The sequence below is a fragment of the Podarcis pityusensis genome (assembly GCF_964106645.2).
Source record: "Podarcis pityusensis genome assembly, chromosome: 11".
Classification (NCBI taxonomy): Eukaryota; Metazoa; Chordata; class Lepidosauria; order Squamata; family Lacertidae; genus Podarcis; species Podarcis pityusensis.
The window spans coordinates 28,660,445-28,673,626 of NC_138036.1; the positions used below are offsets into that span (position 1 = coordinate 28,660,445).

Here is a 13,182-nt window from a genome sequence, read left to right on the forward strand (position 1 = left end):
GGATTTTAACCATGCTAAACCAAGCATTTGCAGGTAAGTGTGCTGTAGATCCTTCATGTTTTGTTTATCTTATAGCTGTGATTTAAATGTGTATCTGGAAGAAATCCCTACAAAATTTAACAAAATATAAGAGCTGCCATTCTATAATAGGAAAACGTTGTGGGCCAAAATGTGTTTTGAAGTGCTATTTGCAATAATTACCGACCTATTTAGAAAAAAATATATATCAAAGCTTTTCTCAAGAAACAGGCTGCAATGGCTAGATAGGAAGATTTGGATCACAGAAACCCAGGTTCTCTTCACCTACCCATAAAAGTCTGCTGAGTGGCCTTGGGCCAGTAAACTTTGAGCCTAAGGTACCTTACAGGGTTAACGTGAGGATAAAATAGCAGGGGGGTGGCAGGAAAAACATACATATAGGCTACCTGAAGTCCCTTAGACGGCAGGGGAAGGAAAAATCTGCTTGTACAACATTGGACATTATCTAACAGTTTAATACAAATACAAAAGCCCAAGCATTTTTATTCATGGCAAAATCCACTCTGTATAAAATGGAATACAGTGGTACCTCTGGTTACAGATACTTCAGGTTACAGACTCCGCTAACCCAGAAATAGTACCTCAGGTTAAGAACAGTTTCAGACTAAGAACGGACCTCCAGAACGAATTAAGTTCTTAACCCGAGGTACCACTGTACTTTAAGGATGGAAGTCTCGGAAATATTAAAATTGTGTGTGTGTGTGTGTGTGTACTGCAGTGCAGTTGAATTGGGTTTGGGTTGTTGTTTTTTTTGCATTAATGGGCAAACATAGTTGTAGAATTTAACAATATTCAAAGTACCTTTGCTATTTCATTATTTCTTGGTACTTATTTTTGGATGAAACCAATCCAGCCTGTTCCAGTGTCCGGAGGTTCCTCAGTATTTTCCTTTTCTTTTGTTCTAGTGGTAGCTACTTGGAGGATCTTTGGGATTAGATATACTACCGCTAGATGAATGCTATATTAATACAAAGGGCTTAAAGTTATTCATGCATTCTCCATAATCCCTTGCACAATGATTGTTACTATGCTACTATCCCTGTAGCACAGTATTCTAGATGGGCATGTGAGATAGGAAGGTTCCTGCTGTATCAGTAATTCAGCATCGTGCTTCTCATAGTGGCCAAACAGATTCTTCTAGAAAGTCCCCAAGTAGAGCATAAAAGGAAAGGCGCCAGGCAAGCATCCCGGGGGAGAGCACTCAGCAAATGTGGAGTCACCACAGAAAAGGCCTGCTCTCATGTTGCCATCCTCTGAACTGCTTGTGGAGGAGCCACACAAAGAAGGGCCTCAGATGATGACTCCAGTGTCCAGGTCAGTTCATATGGAGAGAGGCGGACCTTGAGGTATTGCAGTCCTGAGCAATTTAAGGCTTTATAGGTCAAAACCAGCACTTTGAAATGAGCTGACACTTTATCAGAGCATACATGGCAGAAGTTACACTATCCTTGTCCAGATAGGGACACAGCTGGGCCACAAGCCAAAGCTGATGGAAGGTACATACTCCAAAACTCCAGTGGTTTCATGTAAATGTTAAACAGCATGGAGGATAAAGTCAGACCCTGAAAAACCCTCCATTGAAGGCTCCATGGATCCCAAAGAGCACTCCTCAAGCATCACATCCTGGAAACAACCATCCAAATAGGACCAGAACTATTGCAAAGAAGTGCCACACACTGCTAACTCAGACAGCTGCTCCAGAAGGATACCATGGTCAGTAGTATCAAAAGCTGCTGAGAGGTTGAGGAGAATTAACAGGGACACACTTCTCCCAAAAGGGCAACCAAAGCAGTTTCTGTGCCAAAATTGGGCCTGAAACTCAACTGAAATGGATCTAGATAGAAAGTCAAGTTTCCTCCAAGAGCACCTGGATCTGGTCCACAACCACCTGCTCAAGAACCTTGTCCAAGAAGGGGAGACTGGCAACTGACTAGTAATTACTTAGATTTTCTGAATCCAGGGAGGGTTTTTTTAAGGAGGGCTTTTACCACTGCGTCCTCTCACAAGGAGGCATTGATCACCTCCAAGGACAATGATTCACTGTAAGAAAAGTTATATTTGTATTTCTTGCTGCTGAGGAATATTATCCTTCATATGGGAAGCTGGGGCTTGATCATGTCTTAGAAAAATTCTGTGCAACTGTTCCCTAAAGAAGCAGGAAAAGCACTTTTGTGGGCATCCCTGATTATTTAAAGGGGAGCAGGTTGAAGAAGAGTTTGGATTTGATATTCCGCTTTATCACTACCCGGAGTCTCAAAGCGGCTAACATTCTCCTTTCCCTTCCTCCCCCACAACAAACACTCTGTGAGGTGAGTGGGGCTGAGAGACTTCAGAGAAGTGTGACTGGCCCAAGGTCACCCAGTAGCTGCATGTGGAGGAGCAGGGAATCGAACCCGGTTCACCAGATTACGAGTCTACCGCTCTTAACCACTACACCACACTGGCTAACTTAAACCAAGCTCAGGCTGTTCTAAGCTAGTGGAATGGAAGTAGAACACAAGAGAGGTAGAGGATAAGGACACTGCCTTGGTTTTGTAGTCAAACCCTTTCCCCTCCGAACCATTTCAAATTTAGAGACCGTCACTCATCTTTAGAAATGGAATCATTTCTTTAGACAACTTCTGAGGTTTCCACACTTGCAAAGGCAGACACAGTAGTACTACAACAGTTACTAACAACACACAAACATACACACAAGTTATATAAACATTACAACAATACTGAAAGAGAGCATTTATAAGACCAACTACGTGCTGATTTATTGCATTTTATTTGTGGATTTTTTTTCCTTTTCTTACAAAAAAGACAGGCACAATTTATTTCTTTAAAATACCTCAAGTACATTGCAAAAAATTGATCACTATTCAAATTGCCCCTTTACACATAAATTAAAAGGATGTGTATATAAGATTTCAATGAGGCAGTAGTGCATTTTAGTAGGAATGAATTGCAAAATATATATTTTATACAGTAAATGTTAAATTTATAATTACCTATAAAAACTTTGAATTGCACAATAATTCACTTTACAATTGACAGATCTCTGGAAAAGAGCCATAGGCGTTAAAGAAACATTTGCCAAAAGTATTCTCAAGAGACACAAATTAGGATTTATTTTCCCTATGAATAATTGTCTAAAATAGAATTGTATTTGGTAATTGGGGTATATAATTTTTAGTGGGAAAGTAATTCTATATATGCTGTCCAAATATATGTCCTGCATATTTAAAGAGATCAGAGACACAGTGTTTCAATGCCACTAAATCATATCCATTTTAATTGAGTACCTACACCACAGAAATCTGGAAGTGTTTCAGTTGATTCATATTTTTGTATGCTACTACTGTTTTATCAAAGGATGAAAAAGGCACATAAGTACATTCTTCTGGACTTTCTTGAAGAAACACCTGCTGTATAATAGCAAATAGTTAAAACACAAAGACCCATAGCTGCAGATTATTTGAAGCAGAGTCCAATAAGATTAGGCTTCATTTTCCATAGAATTTCTTGTTCAGCAGGAAGATGAGGAGGTTTACATTTACTTTAGCTTTATCGAACATTTTCATTACAGAGACACCTTCATACTGCATTTGAAGCAAATCCTGCAATAAATAAAAACTGATTTTAAAACCATAAATTTTATTTCAATGTTGCATTCAAATGCATATCACATACTAAAAATAAAAATAAAAATGCACAGACAAAATCTCTAGCAACCCTCTTCTCAAGCATAGCTCATAATTTGCCATCTAGCGAACAAAAAAGCCTTAATACCATAAATCTTTGTACAGCAAGAACAGACAGACAAGTGCTTAATTAAGGAATGCATAGGCAAGCATTTTTTCAGGCCTCTGTCTGATAAGGGCAGTGATACAATGATGGAGCTAACTCCACCAGTTTGTGTCTGATAACAATACAGACTTTTGCATATACAGTGGTGCCCCGCAAGACGAATGCCTCGCAAGACGGAAAACCCGCTAGACGAAAGGGTTTTCCGTTTTGGAGGTGCTTCGCAAAACGAATTTCCTATGTGCTTGCTTCGCAAGACGAAAATGTCTTGCGAGTTCCTGCAGGGTTTTTTTCCTTTCCCCCCCTTTTTCCCAAGCTGCTAAACCGCTTATCAGTTGATGGCTAAGCCGCTTATCAGCTGATCTTTAAGCCGCTTAACAGCTGATGCTAAGCCGCTTATCAACTGATCTTTAAGCCGCTTAACAGCTGATGCTAAGCCGCTTATCAGCTGATCTTTAAGCCGCTTAACAGCTGATGCTAAGCCGCTTATCAGCTGATCTTTAAGCCGCTTAACAGCTGATACTAAGCCGCTTATCAGCTAATACTGTAGCGCTAAGCGCTAAACCTCTAATGGGCTTGCTTTGCAAGACGAAAAAATCCGCAAGACGAAGAGACTCGCGGAACGAATTCTTTTCGTCTTGCGAGGCACCACTGTATATATATTGGGAAGAGGACACTTTTTAGTAGTCCAAGAGTATCAGATGGACTGTTTCAGGTCTGTCTCAAAAGTAAAACAAGCAAACAAACACTTTAAAACATAAAGATGACAACAGGCATAATCCACTAAAATGACTCGAAATTAAGCAATAAGTGATGCAGTATAGCAGTGAGAGTTTGAGCTGAAGTCCCCATTTAAAACCTCACATCAACCATAAACTCAAGGCCATTTGATCTTGTGCATGTACAGTGATCCTTACATGGGGGTTATGTTCCAGGCCCCCATGCGCATAATTGCAATCATGTAAAGTGGGGAGCATGCCACTTTAATAGGGAGAGCAGGAGAGAGAGAGAGAGACGCACGTGCATTCAGATAATTAAAAGCAAGATTTACCTGAAAATGGAGCTGTACCTTTTCCATCTCCACACCCAAGAATTTAGCTTTGATATCAAAGTCACCCACTTCTTCACCAGGTGTAATTTCAAACATCACATTCTTAAACCTTAGAAGAGAAAAAAATAATTCAAAAATGTAAATAAAGTTATAAGATAGTCAATTAAATGTTTCATAGTCAAAGAGCAGAGCAAATGTTCTGAAAATACTGGGTGCAAAACCTACTGGTTAGGCTGAAGTTCATCAATGCCTAGTATAACCCCCTTTTCATGCAGGCGAGCTGCTGTATACTTCAGCGAAATGTTCTTGAGTTTGTTTCCTTTCTCCTCTTGTTTCCCATTTAATTTGATTGATCTCCGCGAATTTCTGTAAAGTGTGAAAGATGTAAGCAGGTGTTAGCCCCCATACAACATTACCCACTTCCCTGATAAAGGCAGATGTTTTTAGAACAATTAATCAAGTTAATATTCTTCCTACATGCTATCTGTTTTTAGAACAAAGGCAACCATAACTTGCCACATGATAAGGGTTTGTTGGAACATGTTTTGGAACAGTATGTTCATGAGTAAAAGCAGTAATATTTTAGGACTGAGGAATCAATTGTTTCCACCCCATTACTTTTCATCACTCACCTCTGCTGCTGGGAAGAGTCAGGTGATACAGAATGTCCAGCTGCCACCGCTTAGGTAAGAGGTAGGGAATGTGGCCCTCCATACCTCTCTAATTGGCTCTCAGAACATGCACACACTGTCCCACCCTCTTTTGCCTCTGTTCCCACTCACCACTGGCACCTCAGAACATTACTCAGGAGGGATCAAGTATCCATGGCTGTACCACTATGTAGATAAGTTAGCACTGCCAAAACTTAATTCTGTTTTGGTTGGTGAGATGGATGGAAGAGCCAACCTGATAGTGAGGGAATTTATCAATTATATTTTATCCCTCCACAGACACACACATGTGTGAGTTAAAAAAAAAAAAAAAGAACAGTATGTCCAGGCACACTTTTTCATAACAAGAATACAAAGCTGAAAATGAATGAACTGCAGCTAAAATATTATGTTCAATTTTTCACATGGTCTAGTCCTTCCCCTGCCCATCCCCCTAATATTCTTAAGTCTTCTTGAGTCTTCAGAGAGTAGCTGGAAGTGGAGATGCAAAAAAAGGGTCCTCCTTTCCTTCCACTCTGCAGTTTTAATCAGAACTCTTAGGCGCAATACTGCACCCAGAGCTCACAAACAGCTCACCCTAATGAAATTTCCTGTCACAAAATGCATCTAGAACAATGGCAGTTTTGAACACTGACCCCAAGTCTTACATTAAAGCATGGGTCAGTGTTTGTTTTAGTAAATTTCAAGGGATTTCTAGGGATTCAACTATCCAGGCCCGTCAGCAGAAGCCAGAGCAAGGACTCCTGCTAGCACAGGCATCCCCAACCTGCGGCCCTCCAGAAGTTTTGGCCTACAACTCCCATGATCCCTAGCTAACAGGACCAGTGATCATGGATGATGGGAATTGTAGTCCAAAACATCTGGAGGGCCAAAGGTTGGGGATGCCTGTGCTGGCATAACAAGGCTTCCACCACCCTCTCCTCCCTCCCCTGATCTGTTCTGGAGGGCTGGGTGAACTCCCAAAACGGATGCAGGAAGAACAGAATAAAGATCATTATGTGGAGCAAGCAGAAATGCTTCTGTTGATGGAACAACATCTTTAGTGCTACATTTAATTCCATCCTGTAACTTGATAATATTGAAGCTTTCTACCTATGATGCTAAAGTGCTGAATTTTCTTTTTTAAAAAAAGTATTTCACTTACTTTCTTGTCAAGTTATCTAAACAGGTTTTGATATAAGTGTTGTAATAATTTATTTGATCTTCATAAAAAGCTTTCTTGGAATTGAGTGCATTTAGTGTCTGCTGGAGTTTCACTAGTTCTGCTTTTCGATGCTGTCTGTATCTTCGTTGATTTCTGATATCCTAAAGAAAGTTTTCACATATTTAAAGAAAGTTTTCACGTAATTAGTTGATTTCTTTTACATGGCAAACATGCATTATTATTTTTTACTTCTACAGAGGTGTCAGGCTTCTCATTTAATTGATGGGGAATGCTTTTGTAAGCAAACTACCTGTTCTTGAGTACTTCCATTGAGCAATGAATGATTCCAGCTAAACTGCTATGGAGAATCTGATGGCTATAGGAGTCATACAGATTTGTATCCAATGTTGTGAAAGTGGAAAGCAGCTTGTGAAACCGTGTCTACTCTTCCCTTCCTCCCCCTCCCCAATAACCCTTTACAGACAGTGAGAGTGGCTACTAAACATTACAGGCTGCTGTGAAATGATGGAATTGCCCAAAATTTAGTGGAGGAGAACTAGCACCATGCTTACAAGGAAACTGATTTTGTGTGTGTGTGTGTGTGTGTTGCAGTACGGTTGAATTATTTTCTTCTTAGTATCAATGGGGAAACATAGTTGGAGAAATTTAACAATATTCAAAGTACCTTTGCTATTTCATTGATTATTTCCTGGTACTTATTTTCGGATGAAACCAGTCCAGCCTGTTCCAGTGTCCGGAGGTTCCTCTGGATTTTCCTTTTCTTTTGCTCTAGTGGTAGCTGCCCTTCTTCAAGAATAGATTGACTGTGTTTCATTTTTTCTGGAGTTTTAGAATCCAAGATTGCACGTTTTTCAATTATTTTTAAGTGCTCAGCTTCCTAAGAGAAAGAGCAGTTTACACCTTTATACAAACAATGAAGCCTATTAACTATGCATGCATTAACCTCATGGGTGTTATAACTTTCCCACGTGGATTAATTAGCTTTTGGATTAGTCCAGCTTTCCAGACAGAATTGGACACCCAGTTCCTTCAACCTTTCCTGTAATGGCTACTCTTCTAGATGTATTTTCCTACCCCTAATAATTCTTTCCAGCTTGTATGACATTTCAAAAATATATCACAATTAGACAAACTGTATATTTAGTTTCTTACAGTGATATCTGAACATTCTGAAGAATAACACTACATAAAGTGTGTAGATGTTTTAAACACAAGTGTTCCCATGAAATTTCCTGGCTTCCCCATAAAGTTTATGTTCATGTGGCAAGCCAAATAAACTCAAGTTCAAACTACTTCATTTCATATACAAAGCCCATATTTTTCTTCTTCCTGGAAAACTAGTGAAACATCAACAGAACATTTTAAGCAAGTTAAAACAAACACCTGCAGGTAACTGTGCTGTAGAGCCCATAAAGTCTGATGCTAAGTTTGAGCTGTAAACTCAAATGTGCATTTGGAAGGAATTCCTACAGAAATCACCATAATACAAGAGTATTGTACAATGAGAAAATGCTGGGATATCAATGTATTTTAAAATGCTATATGCAATTATTACTGACGTATTTAGAAATAATGTATCAAAGCTTTAATCAAGAGCCAGCATGCAATGGCTAGATAGTAAGATCTGGATCACAAAAACCCAGGTTCACTGTTCCACCCAGGCATAAGTTACCTTAGTGGGTTGTTGAGAGGATAAAAGAGCAGGGGAGCGGGGGATAAGGGACATATACACTGCCAAAAGTCTCTTAGAGATGGGACATGGGGGAAATATTACAGTAGTACCTCGGGTTACATACGCTTCAGGTTTCATATGCTTCCGGTTACAGACTCCACTAACCCAGAAATAGTACCTCAGGTTAAGAACTTTGCTTCAGGATGAGAACAGAAATCGTGCTCTGGCGGCCCGGCGGCAGCGGGAGGCCCCGTTAGCTAAAGTGGTGCTTCAGGTTAAGAACAGTTTCAGGTTAAGAACGGACCTCCGGAACGAATTAAGTACTTAACCCGAGGTACAACTGTATTTGTTTGTTTGTTTAATTTGTATACCACCCTTCATCCAACGATCCCAGGGTAGTTCACAGCAGAAAAATACAAAATGAGAATACAAAATAGATAATCAAACAAAAACAAATGCATAACCCCCCTTCTACAAACACATTTGAAAAGCAATAGAATGTTGATCAACCAAACGCCTACTTGAGAAAACATTTTTGACTGGTGCCTAAAGATATGTAATGAAGGCGCCAGGCAAGCCTCCCTGGGGAGAGCATTCCACAAATGGGGAACCACCACAGAAAAGGCCTGTTCTCATGTTGTCACCTTCTGGACCTCTCATGGAGGCGGCACACAAATGAGGGCCTTGAATGATAATTGCACGTTGAAGGCTGATTCATACCAGGAGAGGCGGTCCTTGAGATATTGAGGTCCTGAGCCTTTTAAGACTTTATAGGGCAAAACCAGCACTTTGAATTGGGTGTGGAGGCTAATCGGCAGCCAGTGCAGTCAGGCCAGGATGGGTGTAATATGCTCAAACCGTCTTTTTATGGTGAGCAACCTGGCAACTGAATTCTGCACCGGCTGAAGTTTCTGAACTGTCTTCAGAGGCAGCCCTCAATATAACACATTGCAGTAATATAACAGAGGTGACCTGAGCATAAACAACAGAAGTTAGGTGATCCCTGTCCAGATAGGGGCACTGGCCGAGGCTGATGGAAAGCACTGCACCACTGATGCCACATGAGCCTCAAGTGATCTAGAAGTACTCCAAAGATCCCAAGTGTAATCCCATCCCAAGTGTAATCCCATCAAGAGCAGGCAACCTTCCATCCATCTGGTCTCGGGAACCACCCACTAACAGTGCCTCAGTCATATCTGATGAAATGATCTCTTCTCTTCTTTCCACCATATGCTGTTCTGGGGTTTCTCCAGACCTCCTACAGTCAATTGGGGAGAGGATGTTCAGGGGGAGAAGAGGGGTGGGGAGCCCTCTTTCACTAGTTGAATCTACCCTATATGTCTTCAGATTCCAAACATTTTGCAAATATGCCAAAACAGAAGAGTACATTTTGTTTTAAGGCCTGGTTACCAACAGTAAAACCGAAGTTATTCTACTCAGATAGAAGAAGGATTAGATTCAGGTAGGTAGCCATGTTGGTCTGATGCAGTTGAAAAAAAGAAGGGGGGGGGGGAAGAAGGATTAGTTACCTGAATTTCAGTTGCTGGTGTTTCCAGGATTTTTACAAGTGTCTCTCCTGGCTGAGTTCGTATCACATCAATAATAAGCCTTTTTGTCCTTAATGAGGGGAAAAGTTGGAAAATTCTAAATTATTACGATTTTCACAGAAAGGCATTTCAGTATCAAACAACATCATCCAATGACGTCCACCCAACTGCACAACTGATTTCCACTTGCAAGCAGAGTCTTTTTCTCACCCTCTAACTTCCTGCATCGCCACAAATCCCAAGGTTCCCTCAACCCCTCAGAGAAGACGGCAGTGGAAGGAAAACACTGGACATTATCTAACAGTTTAATACAAATACTAAAACTTAAACATTCTTCTTCTTGGCAATATTCATCGTAAATGGAATATTTTAAGGATGGAAGTGTCGGAAATATTAAAATTCTAAAACCAGGCAAGAATATTTTTATTCACTCAGACATTCAATCACACAGCATGAACTGGTTTTAGCTGTGGTTTTACCCACTTGGCTGTATTTTTGGACTAGATGTATGTTTTTGATCAGTTTGTTTAATTCTGATTTTATATCAATATTTTTGCTGAATGTCACAGGAAAACGCTTGCATAAATAGTTAAAAATATAAACCCGGTGGGGTGGGGTGGAGGGGAGGGCTCTAGATGTCTGAAAGTGGGGAAAAGCTGTGCCATTTTACTCTCTCTGCGTCAACATTAGCAGGTAAAATGGCAGCAGAGGGTAAAAGTACAAGTTAATTTTGACCACATTTGTACTCTGAATATATGTGCCTTTTTATTTAAAGAAGTTCTTCCAGTGTATCTTTCCTTCTAACAGTGACAAATTCAAGACAGCTGTTTCCTTTGGTTCTCTGTGAAGTCTTATCTGTATCCTGTTCTTCAAACATCCTCTTTTTACAAAACCTTATTAGGGAACAGTTCCTGTGTGTTCTTTCTATAGGTTTTCCAAGAGTATCCCATTGTAAAGTTGCCTCTGAATACCAACATACAAACCCAACATTTACATTTTGAGGTGTCCATATACAGTGTGATTCTGTTTGATTAAAAGGTGCAGACTTTGCTTTGGAATATGTAATAGGGATTGGGACAACGCTCAATTATTTGCTCATTGGTTTGCCATCTGTCTATTGAATCCCTTTTGCTGAGCACACTTTCATGGGAGCTCTGCTGATTTCAATGTGTGCCACTGTGATTAGGGCTTGAACCAAGGATTTAAAAATAATTTAAAGAATGACACTTTATCATAGAACTGCTTGCATGGCTTCAAATACTAAATCTTCCTTAGCATAAATTATATATCTTGTCCTTAAATGTCTGCTCATCTATTTAAGGCTCACATAGAATGGAAGGTTTTCTTTGGCACAAGGCAATAAATTGTACAATTAGTAGCAAATTACAGTAGTAAAATTCAGCAAAAGCATTATTTAAAAAACATACTTCATCATCAGGCCCTTAATATCTTGTTCTTCACCTTCCCGTAAGTCATACTTCCTGGTCAGTGAAAGAGAGATTTCTGTCTTCACAAGCTGACCTAAAGTGTTTTCCTTGTTTGGGTCATTGGGATCTACAGCACCTTCCCCTGTAGAGGGGAGGAAAAAAGTATAATTTAGGATTGTAAAGAGAGATTAAAGTTGGAACAAACTAAAAACAGAGTAAGATATTATATAGCCATGGGTTTGTGTACCCTACACATAATAATAATAATAATAATAATAATAATAATAATAATAATATTTCTGCACCAAAGCAAGCAATATTTAGAATCTTTTATGTACAGTTAAGAATATGTATTCAAAGTTGACAGATCCTTCCATCCCTTATTGGGAAGAGCAAGGCTGTCTGATACTTCCCACATAGATATGCTATTATAATAGCACTACATTATTTATCAGCATGTAAAAGCTATAAATAAAAAAATGATTACCCCTATAGTTATTTGATAGCTACAGTGGTGCCCCGCAAGACGAATGCCTCGCAAGACGGAAAACCCGCTAGACGAAAGGGTTTTCCGTTTTGGAGGTGCTTCGCAAAACGAATTTCCTATGGGCTTGCTTCGCAAGACGAAAATGTCTTGCGAGTTCCTGCGGGGGTTTTTTCCTCCCCCCCCCTTTTCCCCAAGCCGCTAAGCCGCTTATCAGCTGATCCGCTAAGCCGCTAAACAGCTGATCGCTAAGCCGCTTAACAGCTGATCCGCTAAGCCACTAAGCCGCTTATCAGCTGATCCGCTAAGCCCGCTAAGCCGCTAATAGCGCTAATCCGCTAATGGGCTTGCTTCGCAAGACGAAAAAACCGCAAGACGAAGAGACTCGCGGAACGGATTCTTTTCGTCTTGCGAGGCACCACTGTAATTTCTAGAAATAGAACAGGTACTTCTAGAAGATGTGCACAAACCAAACCATCATCTAGTTCAAGGCCGACTTTTATTTTACATCCATAGACAAGTTAGGCCTATCTTTCAAGTACATATTTGTTTTCTTAGCTTACCAAGGAATGTCTCCACATCAGGAACTTCCCCCAGCCCTTCCAGGAGCTCATTTAAGACATCGTTTTTGTCAGGAGCAATGGCATCCTGATGCTCTAGCAAAAGCTGTAAAGAAAATTGCCCTTGTTGAAACTTTTGCAAAAGAACAACAACAACAATAACAATAATTTATTTATACCCCGCCCTTCCTGGTTCAGAAAACCGGGCTCAGGGCGGCTAACAACAAATTTAAAACAAAAAACAGCATAAAACATGACTAACAATAAATTCAGAATTCAAAAATCAAAAATCAGTTTAGGGGGAAAATCCATCCAATAAACATTAGATCATCACCCGGGCTAGCTTAGTCCTATTTCGGCCAGCGAGGAGACCCAGGGGAGAATTAGCTGTGGGATCCCAGAGTGGGTAATCTTCATAAAAAGGGGGAGGGGAGGAAGGAAGGGGAATAAAAGATCAGTCTAAGTTCAAATTGAAAGCCAGGCGGAATAGCTCTGTCTTACAGGCCCTGCGGAAAGAAGTTAAATCCTGACATGTTACTGTATGCTATTATTAAATCATATATCTATTTTGACAGAAGTCCATTTTTTTGGTTGGGCTATTCAGTACTCCTAAAAACAGGTAGCAGATTAGAAGCTACAAATTTAATAAGTAATAATAATAACAAAACTTCACCAACACTAACACATATTTATGCAAACCCCATAAGTTTTAGGAGGTGTTTACTTCCACTTACATGTGCTATTATCAATCTGTTTGCAAAACTATACTCAAATTAT

The 13,182-nt window shown here is 40.0% G+C and overlaps 1 protein-coding gene across 3 annotated transcripts in view; it reads right to left on the reverse strand.

Annotated features, from left to right (window-relative positions):
* Positions 1–2,790: 2,790 nt before the first annotated feature.
* Positions 2,791–13,182, reverse strand: part of IQGAP2 (IQ motif containing GTPase activating protein 2) — a 139,591-nt gene continuing 129,199 nt past the window's right edge. For all 3 annotated transcript variants that reach the window (XM_080972246.1, XM_080972247.1, XM_080972248.1), the window contains 8 exons: positions 12,409–12,511; positions 11,362–11,503; positions 9,917–10,004; positions 7,380–7,592; positions 6,695–6,855; positions 5,105–5,245; positions 4,880–4,988; positions 2,791–3,641 (listed from right to left, as the gene is read on the reverse strand). In XM_080972246.1, coding sequence (XP_080828372.1) covers positions 3,528–3,641; positions 4,880–4,988; positions 5,105–5,245; positions 6,695–6,855; positions 7,380–7,592; positions 9,917–10,004; positions 11,362–11,503; positions 12,409–12,511 — 1,071 coding nt within the window. In that variant the 3' untranslated portion in view covers positions 2,791–3,527. The remainder of the gene's footprint in view (positions 3,642–4,879; positions 4,989–5,104; positions 5,246–6,694; positions 6,856–7,379; positions 7,593–9,916; positions 10,005–11,361; positions 11,504–12,408; positions 12,512–13,182) is intronic.